This window comes from Crocodylus porosus, unplaced genomic scaffold (genome assembly GCF_001723895.1).
Source record: "Crocodylus porosus isolate Cpor-Errol unplaced genomic scaffold, CroPor_comp1, whole genome shotgun sequence".
Taxonomy (NCBI): domain Eukaryota; kingdom Metazoa; phylum Chordata; order Crocodylia; family Crocodylidae; genus Crocodylus; species Crocodylus porosus.
Genome location: NW_017728931.1, coordinates 62,225,572 through 62,241,830, shown reverse-complemented (window position 1 = coordinate 62,241,830; position 16,259 = coordinate 62,225,572). Strand labels below are relative to the sequence as shown.

Genomic DNA, 16,259 nt, shown 5'->3' with positions numbered 1-16,259 from the left:
CCACTAGAATCATTTCAGAGAATGATGAGAGAAAGAAAATGGTCTCAGCGTGAGAAACTGCATCTCCACAAGTATGTTAATCACAGCATAGACCACAAAGGGAGGGAGGGAGGAGAATGGGGATAGTTCCAGCTAAAAATTATCATTCTAAATTACTGTTCTAAAATTAAAACTTCTCCAAAATTAGTGGGCAATAATCACTACACAAAAATGAAATTCCTTCTTTCAGTGCTCACCAGTACACCTAGAAATATTTTCCTACAGTAATGATGATACAATTAGGTAGCTTTCTGATGACTTTTGAAAATTCACCCCAATATAACAGTTCTGCTAATTCTAACTATGCTGCATTGAAGCACCCCGATATGATGATTCATGTGTTAAGATATAACAAGAGACATCTTAAAAACCATCTTGGGGTCTCAAGAGCTTATTGTTTACATTTCTTAGCAAATACTGCTTTACTAAGACAGAATATATTCATCAGTCTAGCCTGATTAATCATTAGTCACCAGTATAGTAGCATCACAAAATATGAAGCTGTTTTACTTTAGTGAATACCTGGCAGATGAAGAGCTCCCCCCCCCTTTTTTTTTTTTTAAAGAAATCAGACATACAGTCTATTCAAAAACTAGATACAAGTATAGAGTCAATGCTTATTTACACATAAATCCTTAGTTTTTCTTCTTAATTTTCAAGAGCATACACTGAGTCAAATTCTTTGTTGGACTTTTTTCCGACTTGTATTTTAACATTTAAAAAATACGCTCAGACTGACCCTCTGAAATAGTATCAACTTTACAGCCCATGGACCAGATCCAGTCTGTACAACCATTTGGCACAGCCCACAGAGAACTGAGAGAGGCCAGAAGTTCAGGGATGGGGCCCACTGCCAAGATCCAGGGTACAGAACTCCACTGGCAACACATACCTACAGAGGGGGAAAGTAATAACCTGTGGCTATGGCTTGCCCTGCTGCTGCTAATTATCCCACTATAACCACCATGTCTAGATCCAGCCTGTGAGGCAGAGGACAAGTTTGACACCCCTGATAGAGGCCAGGCACACATATTACATGTTTACCAGTATAAGTGATCAGAGACCAAGCTACATAGAACAGAAGTTCAGCACACAAAACGGGTCTATACCCATTACAAAGCGGTACTTTGGCACACAAACTAGTTTAAAAATGGTGGAACCCAATCTAAGATTTTACCCTCTCCCCTCCAGTCAGAGGGCAAATGTGTATTCTGTTCACTACTTATCCAAACTACAGAAAACTGCAATTTAGATCAATTCTACTTTGGACCTTTTGAATGTCTGTATCTAGCAATAGTATTTAATGACCTGTGTGTCTTCTCAGTACCAGAACAGGGGAAGGAATCGGAGAATACTGTTCTACAAGAAAAAGGGATTTCTATTGCAGTTTCCTAAATATGGTTGTAGAAAGTTACAAACCAGCATTCGCAAGGCAGACACAACCTCTACATAGCACTCTGAAAGTTCACACAGGGAAGCCAAGAGGTCTAACCAGCTTTTAACTAAAGCTTGTTTTAATGAGACTCGACTATGAACCTCTTGCTGCAAAGTGTTATTTTTTTGCTATTGGCAGTAGGGGAAACCCAATATCAGAATAATTTTAGCACTTTTATGTTGAAAGAATGCACAGTTGTCACTTTTCAGCAGAAGAGTAACTGGACAAAGCTCAGAAATCCCTCCCACAGAGGGTATGATCCTGTACCACTAAAGTGATGGAAATACAGTTGTTTGATTCCAACTTGTAAAGAAACCAGCCCAAAGCATGCTTTGATACCATTACTGATGATCAAAGGCATTAAGCCTCCGTAACAACATATTTAAAATCAAAGTAATCCTTTAGGATGATTTCAGCCAACTGGAGATACCCCCACCTCCAATATGGCACCTCCACTGGAGGAATGACTAACTGCTAAAGTAGCCTTAGGGAGCTGCCTGTAGTATAAGTCAGGGTCTTTTTAACAATTTGAAGTAACAATAGCTCTAGAAGTAAAATGCATCCTTTCCTGTAAAGAAAGGAGAAACCGTCATTTTTCGCCACTTCCTTTTGTGCTATACAGCAGTACATTTCTTTTCATAAAGTAAAAAAGGCCCAGAGAGTATTCTTGTTGTGTCTTCTCCTGCAACTCTGTTCTTTTAGTTTAATTATACTGGTAAAAGCCTTCATTTTGAAGGTACTCACAATGACAGCATTCTAATCACTACACCAAAAAAAAAAAAAGCACTTTCCATTGTGCCAAGTTTCTGAGCAGCAAGAACCATAACAAATTTCTGTGTGCAGTGGTAAAGCTGGCACTTGCTAGAGAATAACAGGAAGAACTTTTCTACAGTATGGCAGAATAAGGCAGCATCTACAAGTGGAATGAAAAACTTAATAAAATTTAAGCAGCACAAAAGGAAGAGTTCTCAGGTCAGAAGAGCCATTTCCCTGGCCATATAGGCTAAGTACAGACAGTCCAAAAGCCCAAGGCTGAAATGATTCAATCTTTGCAGGTTAGTCCAAGCTGTGTTGATTAAACCAATAAGCAAGTGAACAGACATTCACTTTTGATTTTGGAAATGCAGCCACATGCCTGGCACATGCCAGAAGCCAGGGGACATGAGACCATGCGTTCCTGCTGGCTGGTGCACAGCTTGGGCCAAGACAAGCCCACCCACCTGAGAAGGGGGTTTGCAGGGGAGGTGCAAAGCATCCTGGGATGCTGGAGGACTGTGAATTAACTTGAATCTAAAGGGGATCTGGGACAGAAGTCAATAGACCAATTCAACCTAAATCAGTTAAGTCTGATACTACATTCTTCCAGGTTTGTCTTAAACTGGTTTTGACCATTTTGAAAGCAGTTTATGTGCACTGAACTTCTGTTGTGTTACAGGTTTGAACCAGTTTCTGATCACTTATACTACTGTATGTGTAATTTCTGCCCCTAGCCCTAGACACAAAGAACTGAAGTCTCTAGTCAACCACCCTTGGCACAGACTCCTAGATACTTAGTATCTATTTCTGATTCTTTAGCATCTGAAATAAATGAAGGAAAACTTAGAGGACATGATTCCCTCTTCACTGGATTATTCCCCTGTGCAATGTTTCTTGAAGACCCTGCCCTGCCAAGAGTTAGTTCTCCACAAATCTAACCATTGTGGAGAGCTGGGAACAAGTGCTTACCTCATATATCCAACATGTCATCTGAATTCTGTTTCTTATATATTTTAATTAATACCTTGCTCCCATAACTGTGGCATTTAAGTACTTCACAATATTTATACCCTTCCTCATGACTGCTGAGACATACTACCCCATTTTATTCAAACAAGTTAGATGACTTGCCCAAGGTCAGAATGGAAGACTATAAGCCAGTAAACTTGAATATGCTTTCATTGCATCATACGCTGTCTTGGGCTTAACTCCAAGACAGTCACGTGGGTGAGAAAGTGGCTGCAGGATAGAACCCAAAGAGTCACAGCAAACTCCTGTATCATCGTGGCCAGAAGTGGGCAGGGGTTGGTGCTCGGTCCAGTACTTTTCAACATCTTTACTAACAATTTGGATGTGGGGGTGAAGAGCTCACTGGCCAAGTTCATGGATGACACCAAGTTATCAGGGAGCATAGTCACGCTTGAAGATAGGCTACAGATACAGGCGGACCTAGACAGGCTACCAAGTTGGGCGGATCAGAACCTGATGAAGTTCAACATCAAGAAATATAAAGAGCTCCACCATGGGACGAGCAACCCCCAACATACCTACAGGCTTGGCAGCACCAAACTGACTAGCACCACAAATGAAAGGGACCTGGGGTTAATAACAGATCACCGTATGAATATAAGCTGGCAGTGTGATGCCGTAGCCGCTAGGACAAATAATACTCTGGCATACATCAATCAATGCAGGTTCAGCAAAACCAAGGAGGTGATTCTTCCACTGTACTCAGCACTGGTGAGACTGCAGCTGGAGTACTGCATCCAGTTCTGGGCAGCGTACCCTCTAAGCTGGGCAGCGTGCATGGCCATGCAGGCACGCTCATGCTGCACTGTCTGGCATGCCTGAGCAGTCACACACGTTAGAGAGAACGCTAGTTCTGGGCACCACACTTTAACAAGGTCGTGGACAAGCTTGAGACAGTCCAAAGAAGAGCCACCCATATGATCAGTCTTAAAAGGCAATCCATACAAGGATAGGCTGAGGGATCTGGGACTCTTCACCCTGAGGAAAAGAAGGCTGAGGTAGCAGCTTACTGCTGTGCTAGGAGAGTACATCGAGGGCTCTGTGAGCAACTGTTCCCCAGGGCACCCAAGGGGAAAACCAGAAGTAATGGCCACAGACTCCTGGAAGATCAATTCAGGCTCTACATTAGGAAAAACGTCACAGTCAGGGTGCCCAGACTGTGGAATAAACTCCCTCCAGAGGTGGTGCAATCACCTAACCTGGGAATCTTCAAGAGGAGACTAGACAGTCACCTTGCTGGGGTCACCTGACCCCCAGCTGTCTTTCCTGCTTGGTGCAGGGGGCTGGACTCAAATGATCTTCCAAGGTCCCTTCCCGGCTTACAATCTATGAATCATCAACTGCAACAGCACAAGACCATACACAATATGTAGTTGACTCTTTCAAGTTCAGACAAGTAGCCAAGTTTATTTAAAACCACCAGTTTTAAGAATATGCTGAGAAAGTACCTCCCCAAATAATTTACATAATATCTACAGAGAAACATACAAACGGAACCTCACATGAATCACTAAGAAATTCCCATGCTACAGTTTTGCATGCAACAGTTGCAATTCTTATCAGACTATTTTGCCACTTAAAGACAGATCACCACTTTCTAATTCCTCAAAGAGAGAGAGAAAAACAAAAAATCCCCAAAACCCCACTTTTGGGGGGAGTAAAAACCAAACATGGGCAGGAGAGGTGTGTCAGTCTGCTGCCTCAAATTCAAAGTTTGAGACATATGGGTGCCCCTTAAGCAGAGCTCTGGAGGGAACTGGGATAGATGGGCTGTGAGGGGGAGGAAGCGGAACTACTTACAAAGATTCTCTCTGCTTGCTCTCTTCCTTTGAGAGTAGCCAGTCAAAAGCCAACAATGATGGAGGGAGGGTGTATAGCTCCCAACGGCAGCACAGGTCCTACATTGATGACAAGGCCAGAGAGGCAGCACTCACCATCTCTTAACAGGACCATAGCTTCTGCCCCTTGGGATTCTCCCAAAACCATATCCCTCCAACATACAGAAATAATACATTTGGATTTCCATGAAGGGAACCTGAGAATTCCTCTTTTACTCCACATAGATCTGACTATGTGAACTGACGTGAGCCAGGGCCAGCCCATCCAATACTGCGAAACCTGTGGCCGCAGGGAGCCCTGCAACTAAGGGTCCCCTTGTGCCTAGACAGCGGAAGCTGGGGGCTAATGGGGCTCAGCCCTCCCCCCCTCCCAACACAGAGCAGCAGCAGACATTGCCTTAAGGCAGCCCAGCCTCAGGGTCCTACAGCAGAGGCGGAGGGGCAGGCACGCTGAGCTACCCTGTGCACTCACAGCCAGGTTTCTGTTAGTCTGTTTTGTTTTGGTTTTTTTATTTCTGTGTGCTTGAGAGGAGGGCAGTCAGGCATGGACACATGGAGGCTGAGCCCAGCTTGTAGCTATGGCCCACCCTTGCCCGTGCAAAGATTGGGGGGTCACGTGCCCTCCCCCCATCCTTGGCTGCCCAGATGGAATGAGCCCTGAAAACAAGATTACTCCTATATTTAGGGGTTGACTCTTCCTTTTTGTTTCTAAAGCTGAGATTGTGCTATTTATTCACATTAATCCCAAATGCATTGGTGTGAGAGAAGGGGTGGGCAATAGTCAGTTTCTTCCCCCTCCCCTCCCTCAAGTCTAGGGAAATATTAAACAGAAACAAACTGAGTACTTGGGACTTTAGCAATAAGGTAGGAAGTAAAAAACAAATATTTTGCTGGTGTGGCAAAGAATGCCAAGAACAGTCCTGACATGAACCAGCATGAAACTTGACACAGCCTCCAGTAAGAACAAAACCAAAACTCCTACCATGACAAAACAAGCCACCATATCCAGATTATTAGCATATTACACAGCCATACATCAATCACAGCTCCAGTGATAACAGCTATTACAATATGTTGTCTTTCAATTTCAAAGCATCTGTTTGGGACGAAATAGGAAAATAAAAAGGCTGTTGCATGTCTGGCCTCTGGCCTGAACTTTTACTCTGGTACAAAAAGACTGATTCTATTTTTCGTGCTATTTTTTATGCACAGTAACTGGTGCTTATTTCAAGTGGTTTAAACACAAGCAAAAAAAATTAGCTAGACTAAAGGCACATTCCAAAGGCTAGCCACACAAGTGGCTCTTCTATTCCAAATTAACACACAATTTCTGTGATCAGGGTAAAAAAAGCCCCCAGTGAGTCTGGCAACTGGCATACAAAGCATTGCTAAACTTTTGCTATCCTAAACCAATTTTTAAGATCTGTTATCACCCTCTGTTATTGAGTTTATGTAATGTGCACATGAGGCCAGATCCTTTCTAATGATTAGGTGCCTAAGGGGATTTGGTTGCCTATGTGCAACAATATTCCAACTTGCTCAAGAACCTGAAGGAACTTGATATAAAAATTGGATGGGCTGTGCTCCTTTTCCTTCTCACTAATTTTGGTAATTTAGATATGGGGCTAAGCGTGCTATAAAAAAGTACATGCATTAACACATTTTCAGGAACTCAAACAGGGTAGAGTAGGATCACACCTACACATCTAACATGTGAAAAAGGGTCTGATTCTTACTGCTAAACATTTTACTATGTTTGATTAGTATTGCTCATGCAATATTTTGTTTGTTCAGCTTCAAAAAAGTTAAGGATTTTTTTTTAAACCAAAGTATAGATGTTTTCAAACTTTTGTTCAAGGTTCTCTCGGTCTCTGAAGGCTGCTGTTTCAAACGACACATGGAATAAAAATATTGCAAAGACTCTTCTGCACCGTCATAATTAATGGCAAATCAAATTCCATGATCCCTTCAAATCCTCTGCAGCTTTGGAGACTGCTATCATCTGGACAACTTTTACTCTGTATGGGATAATTCAATTATTCCAACTAAACATTTTTGCAGAATGAGATTTAGACAACTACTAAGACAGCTCCAAGTCTTCATTTTTTTTAATTCCGAGCCATTGCATTTTTTAAACTTCCTTACTACTGTAATCTGAAAGATAATTTAATGGTCACTGAAGTTCTTAGTACATTTGACAAATTCTTACTTCCTATTGATTTAAGGCCATCCCCCAGTAAGTGAAAGAAAAATAGTGAATCTAGCAGCTCATATTTTTAGAAACTGTATGCCATCATGATATACTGTACCAAATTATCAAGTATTACAACTGACACATTTTCTCTTTGTACAGTCACTTACCCATCCAAAGACACCACAATATAAATGTTTATGTGGGGCTGTTTTAGCATATTTTACATTATTTTATGCAAGACCATAACGCAATATGTTAACTGTAGGTTTTTATAAAAATCTAACTGAATAAAAACAGAGAGCGAGTACTACAAAAGCCACAGATACTAGTCATTTTGACACATCATCTCCCATTATAGGATTTCTGACAGCAAAAATCTCAAAAGCAAATTTACAATTTTAGGGCTCTCTCTCCTTTCCCCTCTACCCGCTATTGCCCCCCTATTGAAGCATTGCCACCTCCCTTTCCTACAGTTTTCAGATTTACTTAAACAAGTCAGAAGGACTTTTTAAAAGAATGAAGAATTAATCTCAGGTGTGTCAATTTTGTCCTGAAGGTTGTCTGAATCCCTTGACAACCCTTAGTGCCTATAAAAATATTGCAACAACTCTGAAGTTGTTGTATGTGTCCTTCAAAGTTTCATATGCAAGCTGTAATTTCCTGCCAACCTTACAGTGACTTGTTTTGAATACTAGACTCTTGCCAAATCAACTAAGAAATTTCACTCCACATTATTTTAGAGCCCAGTACTTACACACGTAGTAAATTTACTGATGCTCATAAAACTCCATTAAATACAGTGGGACTACATAGCACAAGTAAAGATAATCACTTGCACAGTGTTTGACTGGGTCCCTCCCTGACCCATGTTATTCCCACTCCTTTTCTATAAACAACCAGATAGACATTTAAAAAAAAAAACAAAACCCTGTCACATGCATGCTAGAGCAAAGGTGACAAGATAATTCCCATAAAAGGAAAAAAAGAAGTAAGAGCACTAAAGCCTGAATTTAGTATGACAGGAAATTGTACAAGAATATAGCCAATATAGAGAGTTTCTGTTTTTAGAACTAAATACATTGGCAATGTCTTTATTATATTATAACACACACACTAAACTTTTCCACAATGCTGTTCTAGTTCAGTTAGGAGCTGTTCCAGAAGCCCCTGAAGTCGATGAAGAGATTCCACTTGATTTCAGTGCACTCTGGATGATAGCCTCGCTTGCCTTTACATCAGTTACACAACATAAATGTCTTCTATCCAGAGCTTTGTGACTATCAAAGCAGTTAAAAAGGGCAGGTGACTATTCATAACCCAATCGTACAAACTAATGTTGAGACATAGGGGCCACTGACTTGTTCAAGGTCATCAAACCAGTGGATGGAAGAATATGAAACAGAGGCAAGAGTCCTATATTCAGTCCACCAGGGTCCACTGCTTACATTTTCCTATTTGAATCCTGCATGGCAAGAGTGGCCATCAACTTCCTCCATCTGCAATATCAGAAATAACTGACCATTGATATAGGCTACATCTCCAGATTCTTGCATGTTTTGAACAAGACATGAAACAATTAATGTTATACTATGATTAGGCTATCTTCAAAACTAACAACCCCATGCAATGGCTTGGAGCTATCATTCCCTTTTTCTATATGGCCAGACATTGATGAAACAATACAGTTCCACTGTGGCTAGGGACAGACATCACACAAACTGGTTTAAGTGATCAGAAACTGGTTTAAACCCGCAACATAACGGATGTTCAGTGCACATAAACAGGTTTGAGAATGGCTGAAAATGGTTTGGGATAAACCTGGTTGAATGTATTATCAGACTTAACTGATTTGGATCAAATCAGCTTATATGATGTCTGTCCCAGACCCCTTCCTGGTTTAAGATAAATCGGACACCCCCAGCATCCCGGCATGCTCCCTGGGCTGGACAGGGCTCTCTGTTCCACAGCAGAGCTGGCTCCTCCCTTCTGCTCCCTGGCTGCACCTCCAACAGACTGCAGGTGTCTGTGTGGCATCCCAGTCTGTGCTCTGGGAGAACAGACAAAGGGAGACAGGACAGGCTTAGGGCTCTCTGAAGCTGATCAACAGGTAGTTGGCAAGGTTCCTCCTTTCTTGGAACAAGTTGTTTAAGAAGAGCTTGAACTAATGAGAGATCTGTTTGTTTTGGTATTGGGGTGATAAATGCTGTGTAAACCCCTGCTGGCTCCCTCACTGACCAGTGAGGGGAGGCAACCCCCCCCCAATCAAAGCCTCCTGCCTGGGCCTGGCCACACCCACCTCAGCTCAACATTGTAAAAGGGAAGGGAGGGCTGCTCTAGCACCCCTCAGCTTCTAGCCTGAACCACTGCAGGCATGTGCTGGCATTTCTGAGATATCTTTACAGTTAGAAACTGATTTAGCCTAGATAGGTTAGACTAACAGACATTCAAAAGATTGCAAAGATTGAACCAATTCAGGCTCAGGCTTTTTGAATGTCTGTCCACAGCCCGTAAGAGCAACGTGTGTGTGTGTGTGTGTGTGTGTGGTTGCACTATACTGAGAAATCACAGTTTGTAAAGAATCTTAACAACTGTAACTGCTATGGACTATTCTTTTCCTTTCAGGAAAGGGAAATCTTAGACTGCACAAAATACAAATCATCATCATTGAGAAGTGCTACTTTATGGAGTAAGTATAAAAGGTGAGTTACAAAGGCAGACCTAGCCCAATTACACCACTAGTCCTATATGTTAATGTTTTGCAGTGGCAAGTTTATCTTCTGTCCACACCAACTAGAAGAGGAACAAGATGAATAATTAGAACAAGCATGTCTGTATCTTAAAATATCCACTATATTTAACAGAGAGGAGCAGGGTAGCAGGAACAAGATGTTACACTGTTTCAACTAAAACTGTGTGACACTTTCAGGCAGAGTCCAAAGCCAAAGGCAAAATAAAAGTTCATATGTACGTCTACTCAAGTTAAAAAAAAATTTGAATCAAAAATCTCTTTGTACTTTGCAGGGACCTACTATTACCATTTCTAGTTACTTTTGGCAGTCATCTTCCCAGGGTAACAGATAGGTTTGAAAATAGAGCCATTCATCCTCCCAAAGGTAACAGAGAACAAGGATCTTCCTACCCTGCATATATCACTTTGCTAGATAAGGATTTAAGCTCACAGTACGTAGAAGCACAGCACATATTTTGTTATATACACAAGTACACATATTCATTTTCCCTACCTTATTTCTGCCTGTTAAGCAATTAGAAGTCTTGTATATCAGTAGCCATTAGTATTCAGATATATTTAATGTGGAAATTGAAAGCATACAAAAAAATAAATATTGTTAGCTCACTGCTTTGCTGTATCACTGTACTGGCAAGTTCAATTAAATGAAAAAAGGTTTTGAAAAACAACTTAGCAAACTCTTCCACAGTTCCATACTGATGGAACATCCAACCTATTCAAGCTAATAGCAATTATTCTTTTACAGACAGAGCTTGTGTTTCATCTTCCCCAGGTCTTTCTTCTTTTCTTTCCCTGTAGTTTTAGGGTTTTCCTTCTTTTCGTGACAATGAACCCATTATTTTATGGTATCTCAGGGAAGGCACTCATGTCTTCCAAAATGCTGTGGGAGCTCTAGGAGTATTAAATAGCATTTCATTCCATTATGCTACCTTGATTTTTACCCCTAAAAAGGACCATTTAGAGTTTGGGCAATAAATGTATTGTCATATTAGGTACAGGATATCAAAGCTCAGTATCGATCAAAATACTTCTACAACATTTTCAGTAGAAAAAAAATATTTATAAATTGCCAATGTAAATTTAGGAACATAGTCAATATGGTTCGCATCCCCTCCCCCCTCAAATGAATCTAATTTTTTAATCACATCCTAATCCTTCCTAGTCCCTTCATGTTCTTTCTTCTAGTCCCATTAATAACTGCAAGATATAAAGAGGGCCTTCAAACAGACAAAGAAAGCATATCAAAAAGCTAGAAAGACTTCCCAATACAATCAAAGAGGAAGAGACAGTTTTGTTTATGTGGGGACGAACAAGAGGTGTCCTGAATGAGACAAGCAAATTAATGAAATGCATAATGAAGTTTTCACATTGCTAAAATGAAAAAGCAGCCAGTGGACTCCAACAAGAATGAAAGGAGTATCTCCAGATTGTATTAAGTAGCATGTGTTTGGCTATCGTCTCACCATTCCACGGAGCTAATACAGGCAGCCTGCAGTCCAGGGAATGCAACCCACAATCTGCTGATTGTCAGATGCAGCCCTGGGACTACACTGGAGTCTCTGCCCAGCTCTGGCACCATCTCAGGCTCAGCTCTCCATGACTCCCTCTGCCTTCTGCCAGTGGTAGAGACCTGGCTCCCTATACTATGATCAGGCTAGCTCCAAAACTAACAATCCCATGCAATAGTTCAGAGTTATCATTCCCTTTTTCTACATAAACAGATGCTACTTAAACAACTATGAAGCTGGAGATCGCAGTAAATATTATTTGTTCTAATGTCTAATATGGCACAATAATCCTTACTACAACAAAAAATAAAGTATGTGCTATCTGTCCTGTACAACAAGGCCCTTGTCCTTTGGTGTGTAAACCATCCACCAGCTAGTGGGGATTTGAAAATAAATACATTAAATTATTTTTATTTTTAAAAAAGAACACTTCCTCGATGGGCAGAAAATTCCAGAATTGGGTTTTCCTGAACCTCCTTCTGAAGAAACTAGTACTGGTCACAGTCAGACAAGACTGTAGGCAGGACAGTCAAAACTATACATCCATACATCCTCTTTAGGATAATTGAATTCCACTCCATGTTGAGGACTTGTACTCTGTCTGGGGAGCTACAGATAAGAATGACACTCCTAGGCATGTATACAGAAAAGCCCAGAGCCAGGAGCAATACCTTAAACTGATTAATCCTAAAAAGTTTAACAGCACAGTTTAATGGCAAGCATTCATCTGGGGACCTTGATCAGGACTGTGATAGGTAGTTTTGAAACAGGAATGATTACAGGAATGATAAGAGTATATCTACGTTATATTCTGCAATGCACTATGGAGAGATCAAGTGCAAGTCTAAATGAACTAGCTCAACACTGGAAGCAGCCAAGTCAAGGCAGCAGGGAAATTCACCCTGTCAAGATTCTTAGCTAGTCTAACACAGCGATTCTCAACCAGGATGCCATGGCATTTTAGAGTGCCATGAGGTCCTTTTAAGGGTGCCACACAATATTAGCCCAGTTAGATGTGCAAACACCTACACGTTATCACAAGACAAACAAGGGATTTCAAATAAGAACCCACAGTATCAAAAACATTCTGGCCTGTTGTAATCTTTCTGAGTTCTTTGCAACAGAAGAATTGCTCTATTTTTTCATAGTCAAAAAAATAGAGGTCAGCTAAGAGATGGTATTTTCTGAGGGGTGTCATGAGTCTAAAAACATTGAGACTCAACCAATGGTCTAACCTACTCAAATACTGTATTGAGAAGCCAAGCCCCTTTAAACTAAGAATATTTTTTTATGCTTCCCTGCATGGCATCCATAGTTTCACTAGCAATTCTGTTGAAAAAAATAAATAATATAGCTGCCTTCATGGATCATAGCCAGTTCTGTGCAAATTGAAGCCTCTATATTGCTTCAACCTTTAGCCTTAGGTGAAGCGAATGACCATATTATGAGTTCATATTCCTGAACTGGATTAATGTAGCTAGATTCTCAATACAGAGGAAAAGGCAAAGACTCCTTGAAAGCTAAATTTCTGGACAGTTATGCTACTTGATGTTCCAGTATCAGTGATTAAGCTTAGAAGGATCCCAAACCGTTGTTGCATCTCTGATAAATACAAATAGAATAAGAAAGAATAAATAAGAATTTTGCCATCAATAAAAGGAGAAATCAATGTCTTAATGAGTTCTTAGAAGCATTTAAACTCATTGAACAGCATTGATTCATTCTTCTCAGCTAAGAATGAGCCAAGTGTTGCTCATTCAAGTGATTAACCCTTATAGGCTCTGGCTCCTCATTAGGTTGCCAAGTGTAGAAAATGACATGCACAGTTTGATGTCATCATCACCCTATGGTTGGCAGCAAGGCCCAGGAAATCTTACTACTCTCCAAGTGGTGTCACACAGATATTAGAGAGCATTTTAAATCACAGAACAAGAGAGCAGGGCCTTCACACCTTTCACTTTCCACTGTTCTTAACAGAGTTTGAAATATGCAATTGACTTAAATAGCACTTAGAGACTCTCCTCAACATGTGTTCACTTAAGAACTAAGCTTAGAAGCCCAGGGTAAAGGGTTCTTTGCCCACCCTGGTCCCCAAAGATGTACACAGTTGATGCATTTTGTCTATTCTCCATAGCCACACAGAAACTCTATGGTATGCTGCCCACATCCTCTTAATTAAAATCAAAATTACTACCACCTTTGCACATGCACACCCTCCCAACTAGTTAATTCTGGGCTCTATAACTTCCCAGAAAGCTTCTCTCAGGCTGCCAGCTTTGGCCTCCCAGTTCCCTTTTTCAGCTAGGGATGATCTATCTGTTCATTCCCTTGCCCCTTCAGCAACAGTGGTTCCAACATTCCCACTCCACAGAAACTGGTAGAACTGGTTTTATACTTTCCTGACCAGAGAGAAGTAGTTAGTCATGTTATTCTGAAGTCAGGGCAGATATGTACCTCACGACTAACTAAAGATATATTGAGAGAAAGTGAACACAAGCAATTGTAAACAGAAGCTAACGGAAGCTTGTGCTTTCTCTTTCTCTCTCTCTCATTTATTTAGTTTGTCCATAAGGTGCATACCTACCCTGCCTTGTTTCTGCTTCCCTACAAGAGAGCAACAGCAGTTCTTGCTGCTCTGCTTCCTACCTTCTGCTTACAGGAGTAGTTAAGTTCCTTTATTTCTTCCTTATCTTCCAGGTAAGATGTCCATGAAATGTGCTTATTCAGGAAAAATGATCAAGTGCAGATTTCCAAAGCTCTGGTTACAAATGAAAAACTCATCACTGTATTTTATCAGAAGTCTTTTGAAAATTGACTAGAAAAACAAAACGGAACAAAACAAAACCCAACTTTGGAGTTGCATGATTATACAAGAATCTCAGCTCCCTTTAAAGAAAAAGCAAGATTCTAGTCTTTGCTTTTTCAAAGAAAAGCATGAAAACACAACCCATGAAATCTCCAAAAACAGAAGGCAAATGTAAGAACAACATCATAATTAAGACAATCTCATGATTTGTGAACATCTAGAGCCAGCAGTGCTAAAAGCTAGTCACACTGTTTCCATTTAATTCTCAGGCAGAGCAAAAAAAAAAAATCCATGAAAATATCCCAATTTTCCTTTATCTTCCCACTAAAATATATAGCATGTTTATCTTCCAGGGAGAACTAGGGAAAATCCATTCAACCCTAACCAAAGGAGACACCGATACTACTTGATTATGACTAACATGCAAACAAGCTTACAGTACAAAGGCCAGGCTGTAACGATAGTATGCCAACAATAAAAGTCACAATGAATGAAGTTACTTATTTTTACATGTTCCGTGACACTGAAAAAAAATCTGAAGCACACCATTGCCTGCCCTGCACTGCCATTTGATTGCATGGGAGGGGGAGGGGGAGGGAGGAGGGGGGGAATGATTAGCATTCTATGTGGGGAAAGGAAACTGTTTTCCTCCACAGAAAGATAATCCCAAAGCTTCAAACTGTGAAGCTCATTTATTCTGAGGCACTAAATATCTTGTCTCTGTAGACAAGAGAAAGCAGAAGAGCTATTTTTGCCAACAGCCACAGTAGGCAAGAGCAAATTACTCTGTAAATAATGAAGAGTGGCTTTCCTTGTCTTTGCTTAACTGCAGTCACGTAGACAGAGAGGATACTTCATTGGATAACCGCGTGAACCAAACACTTCACTGCTTGCTTGAAATATATGCTTAAATTGGCCAACAAACTGTCTGTATCTACACCAGGCGCTCAGAGCATTACATACACCATATAATCCCTACCATAGCAGGTGCACATACGCACAGAGATCACTCAAAACGTACCCAACCTGCCAGACTCAGATAAAAGCCATGCCTCAAAGAAGCCATGTGTCAGGAAACCCATGATGTCAGCTTACTCATTTTATAAAGCTAGAGAATGACCTAAAGACATATCAGGCTTTCCAACTTCCCCTTCGAAGCAAAGGCCCCCTGCTACACATTACATCTATTACACAATTTGCTGGTCAACCCTGCACTAAATTTAGCCTGGCTGCACATGCAAAGCATTGACCACCCAACTCCATGGTCAGTCAAGCAATAAGTCTAGCCCCGCCACAAGTGCAAAGTCACGATCGCAGGATTGAAAAAAATGACTAGCCAGATATAAAAAGAGCCAACCAGCCAGCCACAAAGCGAGTGCTTGAAAATGTTGGAACAACTTGATGGCTTGGTAGCTATCCCGCTTTCGTTCGAACGGGAACCTGGGCCCTTACACACACACGCCCCGTGTTATCCCCAACGGACTCGGCTCGTGCAACAGCAGTGGGTCAAAACACAGCCGAGACTGCCAGCGTGTGTGCAAAACCGTGCCCCAAAGAACCGGCGTGTGATGGCCGGGCTGATTAATCAATGGACAGGGTGAGGGGAAGGCGCCCCAGGCTATCAACCTCTGCCCCGCCTTTGGGGCAGGAGGAGCCCCAGCTTCTCCCCTCAAGAAGAGCCCTGGCGGGGGCCCCGGGCGCTGCGGGAGCGAGGGCAGAGCAGGGGTTGTGCCGGGATGACCCCGCCTGAGGCCAGCCGGAGACCATCTCCCGGCCCCCCGCGCCGGGTCCCGCGGGGCAGGGGCTGCGTTACCCGCGCCCTGCAGCGTTGGTGCCTCTCCGGGTCCGAGTAGGTGCGGTCCACGGGCAGGGCGGTGTCGCTGCCCGGCATGCCGGCCGCCCCGG

General features: G+C 41.8%; 1 protein-coding gene across 1 annotated transcript in view; it reads right to left on the bottom strand.

Moving 5' to 3' along the window:
• The window catches only part of TMCC3 (transmembrane and coiled-coil domain family 3), a 71,130-nt gene extending 54,877 nt beyond the window's left edge, over nt 1–16,253 (bottom strand). The window contains exon 1 of the mRNA XM_019545236.1: nt 16,168–16,253. Within this exon, the coding sequence (XP_019400781.1) occupies nt 16,168–16,245 (78 nt within the window). The 5' untranslated portion in view covers nt 16,246–16,253. The remainder of the gene's footprint in view (nt 1–16,167) is intronic.
• Nucleotides 16,254–16,259: the final 6 nt, after the last annotated feature.